At 52.0% G+C, this 16,949-nt stretch overlaps 1 protein-coding gene across 1 annotated transcript in view; it reads right to left on the reverse strand.

Annotated features, from left to right (window-relative positions):
* The window catches only part of SORL1 (sortilin related receptor 1), a 171,007-nt gene that overhangs the window by 133,724 nt on the left and 20,334 nt on the right, over nt 1–16,949 (reverse strand). Inside the window, exons 2-4 of the mRNA XM_037029058.1 lie at nt 15,520–15,636; nt 6,593–6,718; nt 321–482 (exon numbers count right to left, since the gene is read on the reverse strand). Coding sequence (XP_036884953.1) covers nt 321–482; nt 6,593–6,718; nt 15,520–15,636 — 405 coding nt within the window. The remainder of the gene's footprint in view (nt 1–320; nt 483–6,592; nt 6,719–15,519; nt 15,637–16,949) is intronic.

Raw genomic sequence — 16,949 nt, forward strand, 5'->3', positions numbered from 1 at the left:
TGACTACGGACTTCCTACCTGGCTCTGATTCATCTCCAGAGCCTGACAAAGGTGCATCGGCACCAAACAGCACATCCTATTCAATGAACAGGGCCTGCCAAGTGCTACATGCCGCCCTCTGGCTGGGATGTAGGCTGAGAGAGCGAGAGGATACATTTTTCCTGAGCCATGGGAAGTGAAACAGCCACAATGGCTAAGCCCGAGAGAGAGAAGGGGGCGGGGTCAGGAGGCAGTCATGTAAAAGACACCAAGTCTACACAGACGGAGTATAACAGAAACCTCAAGGTGCCCACCTGACTGTGTTCTGGAAGCTCTCTTACCTGCTTGTTGGGGTGAGACCTGTCATAGCCCAGGAGGAGGTTGGAGGCCTTATTGTGCAGAAGGAGATCAGCTGCCCGGAAGGGGATGGAGAAGCCTTCAACAGTGCGGCAGAAGTTGAATGTGATCCAGAGGTACTGGGCATAAGCATCTACAAAGATATACTGCAAGAGAGAAGAGGTGAGCTCAGAGCAGGGCCTGGCCAGAGCCACTCAAGCCCCTCACACCGTGTCTGTGTGCATGCACACACAGGGGCCAGCTGCACCAGTGAGGGGCCAAGGGCTCACCAGGCGGTCTGCACAGCGCTTTCATCACCCACCAGCAAGGAAGTGACGCCGATGCACACCCCAGAGAAGGCTCCATGGGGGAAGGGCTGCAGGGTGGCCTGGCAGAGAGCCAGACTGTGTCCACCAGGTCATGAAGTTGGTCAAGCCAATTTTTACTCTCAAATGACTTAGGTGTGCTCACTCCCTGCTGAGTCACTTGGTCACTGTCGAAGGGTGGCTACTGAACGTCAGGACACAGAAGTCCTATTCCCCAGGCTGGCCGCACAGAGGGACTGCTGTGCATCTTCTGATGTGCCATTCCAGGAAAATCCCTAAAGCCACGCCCACTGAGGAAAACTAGCTTCAAGCTCTCCCCACTACCCAAGGCGAGGGGGAGCCTAGGAACCCGGCTGCCCTGGGGTTGGCCACCTTGGGCCCTGATGTGGCAGGAAGCAGCTCCGTCCAGCAAGAGACTCGCCTCAGTCACAGCTGAGTGTGACTTTGAACAAGTCTGGCTAGAGAGGGACAGCCAGGCTAAAGGGTTTCTGAGGGGACACAGTGGAGGCAGCGCAGTCTAACAAACGTGCACTTGGGGGGTCGCCGTGAAAACACAGCATCCTTCCACACAGCAGCTGCAGCCCTGAGGTGGGCAGAGGCGTATCCACCCAGAACTACAGTTCGAGAGAAAGTGAGATCAAATGAGAAGCCCTGGTCAGTCCTGTAAGAGCAAAGACTCAGACAAGCTTTGGTTTTGGAGGTCAGAAATGACAGGCAGGCAAGACTGCGGGGGAAAGAACACTCCAAGAGCAGTCTGCATTTGCAAACAGGGGAGGGAAAAACACGCAGGTGTGCCAACAGCTCTCAAGAGGCTGAGGGAGCCAATCAGGAAACGGGGCTGGAAGGCGCAGTGATGGCAGGCCCTGAGAGCACCCAGAGTCCCCATGACAGTCCCTGCTCCCAGAAGGCAGCCGGCGGGGGTGGGGCACAGGCCTGGTGGACCCTGGGAACCGGAAACTAGAGCAAGGGGGAGCCAGCCACTGAGACCCTTGCAGTCAACAGTCCAGAGGAATCAGTCCAAAGCACTTTCCTTAACTGATTCCACCTGATCCAGGCCACTCTCCAGCTCCAGGTCCTCTCAGCACCAACACTTCGCACTTGTTCACATGCTACTTTCATATGTTCTCGCCCTTATGTTTCCTCCACATCATGTAATGTAAAACTCTAATCTCCACAGAAGCCCGAGTAAAACTACCTTTAAAACATTCTAAACTTTGGAAAGAAAAACTAGTCTAACCCTGGCTGGTGTGGCTCTGTGGATGGAGCACTGGCCTGCAAACCAAAGGGATGCCAGTTTGATTCCCAGCCAGGGCACATGCCTGGGTTGTGAGACAGGTCCCCAGCAGGGGGTGTGTGAGAGACAACCACACATTGATGTTTCTCTCCCCTTTCTCCCTCCGCTCCTCTGTCTCTAAAACTAAATAAATAAAATCTTTTTTAAAAAAGAAGAAAAACTATTCTAAGCAAACGAATGTCATGCAAACAATAATGACCCTGTGAGTGCCATCATATTTTGCATGAAAGTGTTCCTTAGAAGTGACTCCACCGAGTCTCCTGTTGGAAACCACTGTGATTGCTGGGGGAGAGGGACGCTCTAAGTCTGAAAGGAAGTCCACCCCATGGCTTCCTGCAGCTCCACATTCTAGAATCTGAAAACCTTGTATCCAGTCACAGTACTGACTACTGTTCAGGAGAACAGCTAACATTTTTCGAGAGACTTTGCTAAGTGCCAGGCACTAAGCAGCCATTTTGCATGCCTTACCTCATTTACTACACTTAGCACTCACTCACAGCCATGCAATGCTTAGCTGTTGTCATTACCTTCTCTTTTCCTCATGAGGCCCCTGAACCTCAGGGAGGTAACTGCTCAAGGTGACCCAGGAGGAAGCAGGATCCACAGCAACATCCAGCTGCTTCAAAGCCCATCTCTAACAGCTCATCAATTCTTACTTCCTTTCTCCCAACAAAAGGGAAACATTTCCTGAATTTAATTCATAGGTCTTACACTGTACTATTGGACTCACTTACATGCCTTCTCCCTTAGTTCACTCCTTTGACTGGAAACCCTCTCCTCTCTTGCCTTCTGCCATGTGGTCCCATCTCCACCCTCCCTCACCCACCACTGGCCAACCCTGTCCTTGACTCTTTCGCTGGCTCTCCTGTCTCCATCCATGCTCTAACCCCATATAACCTCACCACTCTTCCCCCCTTGGCTGAGAACGTGGCTTATCCTTCTACATAGTTTGCGCGGCTGCCTCAGAGAACAAGCATTTCTGTGACCTTCACATCAGCTATCTAACCATGACGTCTCACTGCAATTCCAATGTCACTACTTTCTTCATCTTCTCAGTATCTGCACCTTGACATGCCAAGATGTTTCACCGCATCCAACACTGAACTTGTGGATGCCTTCCCAGTGAAGCCCAATGGTCACTCCCTCCCAGTGTCGCACATCCCATCCACACAACAGCGTGTTCTAGCTCTGCTCCTCTGACGCTTCTCAAACCCTTCCCTTCAATCCACCCTGCCTACTCCCGAGTACAAACATTTCCCAGAGACATTACCGCAGACAACTCCTCAAAGAAAGACTCTTCCTCAAAGACTCCTCCAGCTACCTACAGTATTCAAAACAAAAGCAAGCACCTGCCTCTTTAGACAGGGGACTGACCGACACCATGAAGGCCCTCGGCACTGACCGTTCCCCCAAGAAACAGCCCCACCTGCACAGAAACCACACACCAGGCCTTGCAGTCTCCACGCAAGCCCTTTCCCTTCTCCAGGGCTCCCGCCAGCTCTGCTCTCACTGCTGAAATCACGCCCATGCTGGAAGCCACATTCACTGACCCTGAACTCCCTGTTCACAGGGTGCCTTTCCTTCTCCACTCAAACTTCACCCAGGCCCCCTACTCCAACTGCCTGGGGGTCCCAGTTCATCACATGGCCATGTCACACACGCACGTACAAAGAAGCCACAGAACATCTACCTCTGTTTCTAAGTTCCTGCACTTTCCTGGCTACCAGTCTCCCCAAGGCCGACTCCACAGATCTGCCAGCAGAGCTGACCTACAAGACACTTCCTCAACTAGGCAGTTTCAGGATGTCTACACATAGCCCAGCCCTCCAACCCTGTCTGCAAACACGTGATATTCCAGAGGACCATCATGCTGCGTGACGCTGCTCCCTGTGAGTATACCAACACCTCTGGAAAGATGACAGCATAAGTGACCTCCATGCCAGCACAGGAAACACTCTCCAGCCTGAGGGCAGACAGCACAGCACAGCACCATGGAGGGAGGATGCAGCCAATGAGGAGGGAAGTGATGCAGGAGGACCCCTCCAGGAGGCAGACGAGGGAAAGAGAGCTGGGACCCTTGTCTCCTCACTTCGCCAAGGCCGGGCCTTGCCAGTACTGAGGTCGAAAGCCCTGACTGGCACATGCTGTGGCCTTTCTAAAGAGCCTGACACATTGAGACACCACCTGACTATGCGATTCCCCCAGAGGACTGCCAGGCGGCCTGTGGGGTGCCTGGGTCAGCAAGCAGCACTCAGGTGGAGAAGGAGGAAGTGGGACGCAGGCTCAGGCAAAACAGGCCCACACCCTCCCATGAGGCACAGCCAAGCTGTTGCCAACACAAGGCAAAGTCACAGGACCAGCGCTGGCTGCTGCACCAGCACCTGCTTTCCCTTCCACAGGGACACACCCCTGAGATTTCGAGTGGCCCTTTGGTGACATCGTAACTGTGCTGAGCACATACATGCTCACAGTCATTTCAACCATTGCAAGTCATCGTGCTCCTCGAGAGCCCACCCAACAGTGGATACAGGCGACCTGGCTGGGCCCAGGGCCTTGCTGCTGACAGCAAAGCACCAGCCTCGTGCGACTCTTCTCAGGAAGTGGCAGGTCTGGTGCAGCAACAGCCTCCCAAGGGACAGAGGCAAATGTAATAGAGATCAGCAGAGTAAGAGTCACCACTTCCTTCCTGAGACATCTGGGGAGGGTCACAGCTTCCTCAGGGGAGTGAGAAATTCAGCAGAGAAAGCTCCAGGCCGCCCCAGGCCCAGGGCCCGCTGCCCCTAAGTTCTCCAAGAAGGTAGCCCCCTTCACACTGCACACCAACTCCAAATCACATTCAGCTGCACCCCGAGAAGCATGCGAGGGGCTCCCCCTGAGGCAGGCCAGCCCCAAGCTGCAGGCACACAGCCCCCTCCTCCCCTTGCAGCACCAGGTTTCTCCCCCTTCGCCCCAGTGCCATGGCCCCACCTTGCTCCTTCTCCAGACCTAATGCCCAGAAAGCCCGACCCTCCCCCAGCACCAAACCTCCCAGCAGAAGCCCACGCCACCCCCTTTCCCATCTCTGACTCCTCCAACACGCGGGCTTAGCAGCAGCTGACCACAACCCATAACAAGGGAGGACCTTGTGCCCTGTGGTGAGACGTGCAGGAGGGAGAGGCAGCAGGAGAGGAAGACTGCAGAGAGACAACGTGGAGCTTCATGGCCACATCTCAAGCAAGTATTAGCTCTGGGACGATGTGCAAAAACAATGACAGCAGGCAGGTCCAGCCTGACAAGTTAGGTACCTGATGCTTGTGAGGTGGGGGCACAGGCCTGTCCATGGGGAGATGGGCCCAAGCAGCGAGTTGGGCACTGGGCAGGGCTCCTCCCCTCATAAGAGGAGCCTGTGAGTCCTAGGTGCCACACAGGCCTGGCCACAGTTGGGGTGGGGGTGGCCAGAGAGCCAATCCCCCCAACACCTTTTCCATGCTTGTCACCACAGGGGGACCTGCTCTGTCACCAGGAGTCTGGAAAGAGGAGAGTCTATCCCTGGAGGCCACTCCACTTGGAGACCATCGAGCAGGGCTCCCGCATGACCAGTGAGGCCCAGTCACAACTATTCCAGGTGTTTAGGAAAACTGCTTCTGTGCCCCACTTCCCCAAAACCTGCAAGGGGGGCTTCCTAAAGCCCCAGGGTCTGGCCTCTTCCCCAAACCCCCCCAGAGCCCAGGAATGAAAGTCGAACACTGAGCCCAGCAGGGTGGCCTTCGGGACCCAGCTTCCCCAGGCAGTTTGGGCTGGTCACGGTCATTCCAGTCACTGAGCATTCTGAACACAAACTCTGCTAACAGACCACAGGCAACTGGAGAGGCCACCACAGGGCAGGGGGCAGGGACCCTGTGGACCTACCTCTCTTGTCCCTTTCTGGATGAGCAAAGAGCAGCAGGTACCCTTACCTCAGAAAGCTTTTGCCACTAAGGAGTTTTTAGCATCCTTAGAAGCGGCCATCCTACCCTGGAAATGAGTTAGGGACCATGATGGTGGGGATGAGAGCAATCACGAACAATGGTCTTGCTGAGCTAGGGTTCCCTCACAGGAGGAGCCTTGCCAGGGCTGACTCCTACACCCCAGTCACGCTCCCTGTCACCCTGAGGCCGGGGCCCTTTCCTCCAGGTCAGACTCCAGCCAGCTGGGAGAACACACTGCCTGGTGTCCTTTCCTGTGCCCATGCTAGCTGGAGGGAGGACACACACATGCACACAAGCAGACACGTGCACATATGCATGCACATGCACAATTGCACACACACATCAGTGGTGCCAGGCCAACCACGAGTTCAGCAGCCACTCGGGAAGACTGCAAGATAAGTCCCAGGGGACTGGGTAACATGTTTGCCACCTATGAGTCAAACAAGTTATTCGTTGGCAGATTTTTTGTGCTTTAAGCTACCACTGTTTGTCTGGGAATCCTGCCTAGACAGCACCTGGCCTGCTTGATTATGCAGGTTTCACCTGGAGAACTGTGCTGTCGCAGGCCCCAGGCTAACAGAAAAACAGCCACTGGCTCCCAGTCGTGCCACGAGATGATGAAGTCCTCCACCTCCCAGCCCCCACATGCCACCAACTTCCCACAATGCAGCCCTGTGAAGTCGCCCTGGGTGGCACCGCTGCTTCCTCACCTGCTTGTTGTCCGCAGGGCTGTGGTAGAACTGAGCAATCACAGCTTCACTGCCATTTCCCTCACCGAAGTGAAACTTCTCTGATATTTTCTGAAACGATTTCCCGTAGTCGTAAGACACATACACCTGGTATATGGAGGAGGGGAGGAAAAGGAAAAGAGTTGGTGAGAAATGTGGCGGACAGGCCTGTCACCTTCCAACACCTGTCTAGATCCTGTCCCAGAGCCTGAACGTGGTTTCCTGGCCAGTCCCTGCGCAGGAAGAGGTGGCCCAAAACAGAGGTGGCCCCCAAAGTAGAGGTGGCCCCCAAAGCAGAAGCGGGGCACGTGGGGGCAGAGAGCACTGCCGCCCGCACCCACAGGCCTCTCCGCCAAGGAAGACACGTGTGGAAACAGTGACAACCACCTCCCCCCAGAGCTGAGGCAAGTGTTTCATTACTCACATCCAGGGCAGACAGATGGGGAGAACGTGCATGTCTGAGGGACAGGGATTGAGAATTTGCTTTGCCCTCTATTGGACTGTCCTCAAAAGGTAATCTAATCCCTGGTCCCCATGCTGCGAAGTTCTGCTCATGAATTACGGCATTCCAGAAGACAGAAAAAGAGAATCTGTGTGGGAGCCCTGGCCCATGTGGCTCAACTGCTTGGGTGCCATCCATCGCAGCAAAAGGTCACTGGTTCGATTCCTGGTCAGGGCACATGCCTGGGCTGTGGGTTCAGTCCCCACTGTTGAGGCACGTATGAGACACAACTGACCGATTTTTCTTTCTTGCATCGATGTTTCTCTCCCTCTCGTTCTCCCTCCCTGCCCCTCTCCACAAATAAATAAAATCTTAAAAAAAAAAATCCTTGTGAGTCTCCATAGAACAGCCCAAAAGATAGAAAAGATTGAGGGTTAATAGAGTAAGTGTGCACAGAGGTGAAACGCATGGGCACCAGCACCTCTTTCGCCTTCTGAGCCTGCACAGTGAGAAGACACAATTGTGGCAGTGCCCACGCGCACCCCGACGGCCTCACCTCCCCAGCGGGTATCTCCAGGTTTCCAGCCATGCAGCAGCCACCGCATGAAAACCCAAGCAGGCCTGCCATGGCCTGTGTGCTTGCTGGGCACCAGATCCTGCCCCAGGGCTTCCACACACGGGCTCAGGGAGCGCTCACCACAGCCCAGGCTGGCACACACAACATGAAAACCATTCTCAGAGAAGACAGCGGGGGCTTACAAGAGTACCCATATTTTTCAGACCATAAGACACACCTAGGTTTCAGAGGGGGAAAATAGGAAAAAAATTTTTGAAGCAAAAAATGTGCTAAAATATTTAATAACATAAATAACATAATATTTCACCAATGTAAATATAAGCAGAACTTGACAAAAGTATTAACAACCATTATTCCTCCCAAATTGGGGCTGGGGGCAGTGCGGGGAGGGGAGTGCGTCTTACAGTCCAAAAACAGGATAGTTTCCTGCCAAAGCAACTCAGCAGGTGACAGCAGGATTCCGACACAGGCTGCTGCCTCCAAGGCCAAACCCTGAAAGCCGTGTCACCTCGGGTACAAGGTACTAGAATGGGTGGGGGCTGTGTGACAGTTCGTGCCTAGATTTTATCGCCTGTGCAACATGAAACATAATTAATATAATCAGACGATTAAAAACAAGGCTGATAGATGAATAGAGTATGAATAATAACTTACTTAGAACTGGGTGAGCAAAAGAAAAGATGACAGATGAATTCCAAGAAAAATGGAAGCTGCTAGACTCCTTCCAGAAAGTGGGCTGCCTTCAGCACCCACTGGCCCCACAGCGGCCCTGCCTGCAGGGCTTTACATAGGCACTGTGCCAGATGCCAGGCACCGAAGACACGGCCTCTAGGCGGTGAGAGAGCAAGTTCACATTAGGGAAACACCCCTCAGAATACAGTGCTATTCTGTTTACATTACATCCCTTTGTCTTCAGAAACTCTGTGAGCTATTCTCACCTTGGCCTCCATCAGTACCTGAAACACCAAAGGCACTCAGTGAAGACGTCTGGAGTAAATAAATACCAACCACTATGAACCACCAAGGGAGCAAGTGCATGCATTCCATAATGAATGAAAGAGTGAATTCAATGACTTAGTAAGTGACTGAGTGACTAACAAAGAGATGAGAAAAACTAAGCCTCAGAGAAGTGAATGACTAGCCCAAGGTCACACAGTGTGTAAGTGACAAAACTACTATGACAGGCTCCTCCAATTCCAGGTTCAGGCACGTCAGCTCCGGGGAGACTGCTGCCTCCCACACGGGAGCACTTCTCTGCAGAGGAGGAGGGTGCTTGCCAGACCTGCAGGCCAGGCTGTGGAGGGACCTCCTGCCAACAGCAACAGCAGCAAGACTGCCTCTCCCATGCCCACCACCTGCCTGGGAACCTCCACCCCTCTGCCCCTCCCACTGGAGGGACAGCAGCCCTCACACCAGAAAGTTCTGCCTTAACTGTCACCTGTAAACGAAACCCTGTCTTTGGATTGCTTACTTAATAGAAGTTAAGAGTAAGTATGCAAATACCTATGATTTCACTTAGGTACAGAATCTAATGAACAAAATAAACTAAAAAAAAAAACAAAAAAAAAACAGAAACGGCCTCATAGATACAGAGAACAAACTGACAGCTGTCACAGGGGGTGGGGTTCAGGGGGCTGAGGGGAAAAGTGAAGGGATTAAGAAGAAAAAACCTAAAAGAAAACAACATGGTGATTACCAGGCAGAAAGGGGGTGGCAGGAGTAGAAGAAGTGGGGATAAATGGTGATGGAAAGAGACTTGACTTTGGGTGGTGAGCACATAATACAATATATGTTGGGAACTGCCTGCCTGGTTTCAGAAGCTGTAACCACCACCCCCCTCCCCCATGGCTAAGGCTGAGTGAGAGACCTTGGAACCCTAAGCCACTAAGGAGACAAAGCTTATTTTCCTGGAAGGGGCAGCCCCTTCTGCCACCTTTTACTTCACCCTGCTTGGCCCAGGGCGGATGACTGGTTAGCCAATAATGGGTAAGATTCCTCAAGAGGGGGACGACCTAAGACAGGCATGATCATGAAGGGACCCTCAGGGAAGGACTTGGGGGTTATAGAGAAAGGGGGTGATGAACCCTCACCCCTCGGCTTTGACATAGCCTGAGTCCTCATTCTGTCCACAAGAAGTCTCCTAATCTCTTGGCTGCCTTACTTCCCCTGCCTGACTTAAGCCTGAAACAATGACAGAGGGCAGAGTAGCCCTGTGCTAGAAAGGGCTGGTTCCCTAGGACGAGCAGGTCTAAGAAAGAATGCATAAAATCCTGTGAAACCTGCTTTGTTTACAATGCTCTCAATTAAATGATAAGGGTCCAAGAAGGAAGTATGTTCCTCAAAGTTTTATGGCCTTTTAGCTAACTGACCCTGACTCAGAATAGGCCCTCAGAGTTCTTTGAATGTTATCTATTGTTTTATCCTTACTGCCTGAAATGATTAATGAGCTTTACCTGTATTCCTGTGCAAAATGAACCCAATAAAAGACCATTGAAAACTAGGCTCCTGGCCTTTCTTCTTTGAGAGATTGGCCACCTTTCCTCCCCAAGCAGATCATGTCTTGGTAGACTCATTCTCATCTGTTCATCTGTGGGGTGGGGGGGGCCTGCAGGCAGAGCCTTCCCCACAAATATATGTGATGTTTTATACAATTGTATACCTGAAACCTATATGATTTTATCAACCAATATAACCCTGATACATTCAATTAAAAAAAAATTTTAAAGAGTAAGTATGTAAAGGTCCATCCTATATCTAAAGGCTCTCAAATTGCTCACAAACCTTCCTTCCTTCTCCAGGTTAAACAATTCCGACATGATTTATCCTATCCCAATAATTCTTATTTATATTTGATTAACACAGATCCTAAGCTCAAGGGCAAAACCAAGCTCAGAACTGTGCCCAGCGACCCACTTTCCTCCACTGTCCCTGCCCCTGTTCAGACAGTGCCGGGGGCTGAGGGCCCGTGAGCTCCACATTGCACCTCCCCACACTGCACACTACACCCCACCCGCCACGCTCCAGCTCATCCATCTTTTCTCCAGGGCAGCCCCAGACTCACGCCCTGCCCCCAGGATGGCCGGGTCATGTGGGCCAGAACCCTGCACTCGGTTACCTTGTCTACACCAATCAGTCCTCGCTCACCTCCATGATGCTCACTACTCCCTAAGAAACAAAATAAAAAGGGAAGGAGTCACTAACCTGCCAAAAGCTGCTACCTACAAAGGCAAGTCCTTCGACATGAATGGTTTTAAATTACTTTCCCTCTACTTCAAAACCATGTAATGATATTAGGAAGAAGGAAGACAAGAAAGAGGAGAGAGGAAGAAGGGGAGACAGAGGGAAAGGCAGGGAAGAGCAGCTTAAATGCACAGGAGACAACTCCTACCTGGCATTGTTCTGAGTACTTCGGCGCCAGTGCTTCTCCACTGTAAAAGGCCCTCGAATCGCCCAGCAGGACGCTGGTCCAAGTGCAGGTTCTGACTCAGGAAGTCTGGGGCAAGATGTAAGAGTCTGCATCTCTACCCAGCTCCCAGAAAATAGCCACAATTGCTGGTCACGTCCCTCAGGAGGCAGGGATTTTCATTAGTACTGTCTCACAGACAGATGAGGAGACCAAGAGAAAGCTGAAGGCTTGGCCCGAGGCCAGACTGGTAGCAAGCAGCAGACCCCGGCACTAGGGTTTCAGAGCCAGCACTCGGCTGGACAGCACGTCCCCACCCGGGCTGCTGAAGCCTGCCCTGAGAGGAAGACATTATTCTGGAATAATGTCACTGCGGTCAACACTGTTTCATTATAAGGTGGATGCAACACCCTGGCAACCTGTTTGCATCAGTTCGCCTATGGTAAAACTGGGTTCACTCTGTCTTTTGCCTCAAGTCACAGAGCATTAAATGAGGACCCACTTACTGGCCCCACTCCCCAGTCAACCCTGAGGGGCACCAACCATACATCTTGCCACTCTGGGTGCAAGGGTAGCAAGTCCTGCCATTCCCAACTCGCCCTCTGGTTGACCCTGATCTTGTGGTGGGCACTATCTCTGGACAGCTCTTTGGCCAATTATGTTGCATCCGAGTACTTTCCAAAACAGAAGAGAATAGAAACAAAGAGGTGGGAGGGGTCAGGATAAATAGCATCCATTGTTTCTTTGCACCTCCCAGACCTGTCACAGATAAAGAGGGGGCTGAGGAGCTGCCCTTCACAGAGTCACAGCTGCTACAGGGTCATGCACCCTCCACAGGTTCATGCACCCGCTACAGGGTCACACAGTGGCTACAGGGTGTCATAGCAGCTACAGGTTCACACACCTGCCACAGGTTCACACACCCACTACAGGGTGTCACATCAGCTACAGGTTCACACAGCAGCTACAGGCTCACGCACCTGCAACAGATCCACACACCTGCTACTAGTTCACACACCCACTACAGGGTCACACTCGGGCCACACATTCACAAGGACATGCATTTTTTAAAATATTTTTATTTATTTACCTTTAGAGGGGAAGAGAAGGAGAGAGGGAGAGAATATCAATGTATGGTTGCCTCTCATGGGTACCCCGCTGGGAACTGGCCTGCAACCCAGGCACGTGCCCTGACTGGGAATCGAACCTCGATTGTGTGGTTCGCAGGCCTGCACTCAATCCACTGAGCTACACCAGCCAGGGCAAGGACATGCATTTTTGCCCCTGGTTTGACAGCTAGACTTCCAGATCCCAGCCTCCAGGCCCCTCCTTTTTCCAGACTGAAGAGCCACGAGCTGGCCACTCTCCAACTCTCACAGTTGCTCATTTCTGTAGGTTCTTTCCCTTCCGAACTGGTTATGGGCCTCACGGTTGGTCTTTTTTAAAGAAGATGTGATTGTCCCCAAGCTGACACCAGCAACCGCTGCCTGAATCACGATTTATTTCTGCACTCAGTTTGCACATCAGAACAAGTCCACTTCATTGGCCAATTCTCTAATGCAGCTTGTACACATGGGGGGATCTCTGCCAACCCATTTGTTATCTCTCCATGTCGCGTTTCCTTTGCCTTTAGTCTGACGTCTAGGTCTCTCCGGAACAGGGTGTTATTTCAAAAGTGCAGTGGTTCCTCATACATACATCCAAATACTGAGGCAGAGGAAGAGCTGGGTTTGGGCAGATGGGCCATATCAAGGTGACCACCCATCCTGGCTCACCCAGGGTTGAGGATGGTCCCAAAATGTGGGACTTCTGTGCTGAAACCCAGGCAGCTGGTCACCCTGGCAACACTGCACCCTGACATGCCAGCATGGGTCTGGGCCTGAAGTCATCAGCTGCCGCTGTCCGACAGACATGCTCAGTCACCTCATGCAAGTCATGTAGTGTCCCTGGCCTCCTGTTTGTCCAGCAAAACCATGAAACAACCATTATGGTCTTTATCTGTCTCACAGAAAATATTACTGGGCAGCCAGTTTTTGAATGCATAAAAACCCTAAGGAGGGCATTCTCAACAGTAGGGTATGGGGGCAACTTTTCCCACAAGTCTCCCCATCCTCCAAGGATGAAAGTAAACACTACCAAGACACAATCTGCTTGGGGAGAAGAGGTGGCCAGTTTCTTAGAGGAAAAAGGCCTGGAGCCCCTTCCTCCAGGGGCTTTTATTGGGTTGTAATACACAGGAATATAGGGTGGCAAGGATCAAACAGTAAATAACATTTCAAAGAAATGTGAGGGCTTAGTCTGAGTCAGAGTCTGTCAGGAGGGGGGATTTGCAGAAACTTTAGGGTTTCCTGCACAAACCCTTAACATATGAATGAAAGCACTCTTAACAGAGCAGGTTTCACAGGTTGAGGAATTCTTTGTGATGCCAGATTTTTCCCTGGGATCCACTCTGGCAAGGCAAGGAGCTGCACCCCTCCCCATCAGGTATTCAGGCTTAAGAGGATTAGAGCCAAGAAGCACTTCTCCCAGAGGACATGGGGACTTGGCTATGTCACATAGCTGGGGGGGCAAGGGTCCACTGCTCGTTCTTTGTTGCAGCCCCCTGAGTCCTTCCATGATGGCCTCCCAAGTGATCATGTCTGGCTTAGGTTGCTCCCTGCTGTGAGGAGACTTACCCATCAACAACATAGACCAAGCTTTGGGGGCAGGGAGGAAACTGAGGCAGCATTTGCTACCAGAGACAAGCCTTGTCTCCTGTGGCTCACATCCCAGAAGTCACTCACTCATCCTTAGCCACGGGAGGTAGCTACAATTCCTGAAACCAGGCAGAGCAGTCTACAACAGTGGGGCACTGAGCCACCACCTGCACTCAAAAGGGACACTTGCGGGCGGTGGCCACACAGAACACACCCAGGTGCCTGCAGATTCTCACAGGGCCAGCAGCGCCCACATGCTGCCATCTGTGCTCGTGAACCCTGGTCAAGTTTATTGATGGCCAAAGTCACTGGCCCCCAAAGCCGAGCCCCACTTCCAATCACAGCCCCAGTGTAGCTGTCAAGTACCTTGGCTTCCTACCTGCCACTGCTCAGCACCCGCCCTGGGCAGGGCTCTGTTTTAGCACGGCCAGCCCTTTTTCTGTCCTCCCCGCCTGTAGCTTCCCCAATTAACTTGACTATCCCAGAGCACATCCGACCCCCAGGAAGTGGATACAGAGGGACCTCCCAGAAATTAGATCTATACTCACGTATGACAACTGTGCCCTTAGGCTGATGTGATAGGCGGCTTCCTCTGGCCAGACTAACCAAAGCGCCACAATGTGCTTTTCCATCCACAGTGTCACCTGGTCACCATGTCGGACCCTGACCTCAGGCAGGAACTGTTCCTCCTCCCTCCCAGCGGCATTCTGGAGCACGAGCCAAAGACAAGACCCAAGGCCAGCTCTGGCCCTCGTGTGTTTTACTTGGCTTTCACGGTGTATGTAAAAACTGCACATTAGCTGTCAAGTTTTAAGAATCAGCAGTTTTCACATAAAAATCCAGATCTCTGACCTTCTCCCCCAAAATAAATAGACCTGGCAACACTGGGTCCTGCTGTCTGCAGGCAGCTGAGCCGAGACCCCTGACAAGGGCCCCCCAGAGCCCCAGTCCGGCAGGCACTGGGACAAGCACCGCTCCCCAAGCTCAAGTTAAGACTCAGGCAAATGTTTCTGGAACCTGTATCTCCACTAAAAGTGGAAAAACCACAATTGCCCCAGAGGGCCATGTACTTCAAGAAAAACGGAGAGACGGCTGTTCTTTGTGGAGATGGAGAGCACTGCAACCCAGGCCTCCACCTGTGTGGCACTTGGCCTCATACCTTCAAAGCACCTGAACTATCAAACATGGTTGAGGGTCACTGTGGAAATTACGGACATGATCGAATCCATCCTGACCCATTTGGCTCTACAGGTTGGCATGTCGTCCCACAAACCAAAAGGTTGCAGGTTTCGATTTGGGTCAGGGCACATGCCTGGGTTGGGGGTTCACCCTAGTTGGGCGTATGAGGAAGGCAACTGATTGACGTTTCTCTCCCTGTCTTCCCCTATCTCTAAAAGATAAATAAATAAAACCTTAAAAAAAGAATCTGAGCAAATCCAACTCAACTATTCACCCTATTGTAAGGTATCCGCAGCAATGAGTATGAGTGGGGGAGCATGCGGCTCGCTGGGCCCTGCAGTGGACAGGCGGCTCTGCCCAGGACTGCACCGTGGCATTCTGCTGAGCAAAATGGGATCAAGCCCCAGCACTGCACACTGGGGCACACATGTCACACAGCTGTGCTGGCCATTGATTGCACAACCCTGTGCTCAGCGAGCAGGTGGCATTTACTATTTCCTAGATCCCGCACTCTGTGAGGAAGCCCATCCCGCCCACGCTCCAGGGAGCTACCTTGCAGACCACAGAGGGCCTGGGCAGCACAGAGGAACTCCGAGAGCTGCCGATACTCACATCACTGCTCCTGGGCCTTGCCAGCGCCAGGCTGTCTCGGGCTAAGGCCACAATCACGTTGCTTTTCTCTCCAGCCCAGTGCACCACCATCTGATTGTGGGAATCATTCAGGCTGACCTACAAGAGACATAATCAACACAGACATCAGGGCCCATGACAAGGGATGGCCATAAACATTCTCACACACAACTCTCCTCCCTTGTCAATCAGAAATGACTAAGACTTAAATTTAGAGCACAGGGCCAGGGTGGCCTATTTTCCCCGTTATTCAGATTCTGCCAAACTCAGCTCCCCCAAGAAGCAGCACTAGTCCTCTGTTGTTTAAAAAGTAACAGGACTGCAAAAGGCCTTCTCAGGCTCTCACTAGCACAGCCGATGACGCCACCTCTCCTTGTCCTTTGTGAAATAATAGATCTCTGGTTCCTCTCATCTTTGCACTTCCAAACGGAAATACCTTCCTGGTTCACAATTGTGCACAGGCCAGAGAGACCCCACACGCTCCTGTCTCTGCTAAAATGCATGCTTTCTCTGACCCTCAGGTGATGGTGCTCATCCTTGGCTCAGAACAAGGAATAACGAGAGAAAAACAATAAAACAACAGCTTTATTCAGTTAGCTTTGAAGTGTCCCAAATAAGGAAATATTTTCTAGGCCTCAAGAGAAACAACCTTTGGATTTCTGTTAGCAGAAGCTCCCATGCTCCTGAATTTTTTAAACCAGTAAAATAAAAATAAATTAGGAAGGCCAACGGGAGACTAGCTGGCCACTTCTTTTTTTGCCAGGTCAGAAGGCCACTGTGTCAGATGTGACTCATCTGTTCTCTGCATCTAGGTCCTCTCTGGCCCAGGCTGCCTCGTGGTGGAGTGTGACCTGGGCTTGCGCTGCAGCCGTGCCAGCCCCCTGGAACGTGACAGAAGGCATGAGGCGCCACAGCCCCCACAAGGCCTTGGCTTGTTCCCATCCGAAAGCTGCCTTTAAGCCCCTGAAGTCCTAGAGAGCAGAACCTCACGACGGAGGGGCCCATGTCCCAAGGGAGAGAGCCCCATACTAGTCAGCACCCCTCGCTCTCCTATTCTCGTCATTGGGAAATGTATTCACACCGCTGGGCTTCTGGGATTTGCCTGTTATGTTCCTAACCCTCTAGGCAATAGGACCGCCATCCATAACCATCATCATTGTTTAATCATTGGGCACGCTAACTTCATCATTGGGCATGCTAACACGGAAACCTGAGGAAACATACGATCTCAGAATAAACAGTTTTTTTTCCATAGTATTCTGTTTAGGGAAAACTAATCACATTACTTCTGTTTTTCCTGTTTCACTGGTCCCTGACAGTTCAGAGCTGGCATGGAAAACACCTCAGCCATAGCTCCGCCCCTCGGTGTAAGAACCAGCCAATGGCCACACGCACACTGACAGCAATGCTGA

The sequence above is a fragment of the Sturnira hondurensis genome, unplaced genomic scaffold (genome assembly GCF_014824575.4).
Source record: "Sturnira hondurensis isolate 20B ecotype Veracruz unplaced genomic scaffold, ASM1482457v3 Scaffold0020184, whole genome shotgun sequence".
Lineage (NCBI taxonomy): Eukaryota > Metazoa > Chordata > Mammalia > Chiroptera > Phyllostomidae > Sturnira > Sturnira hondurensis.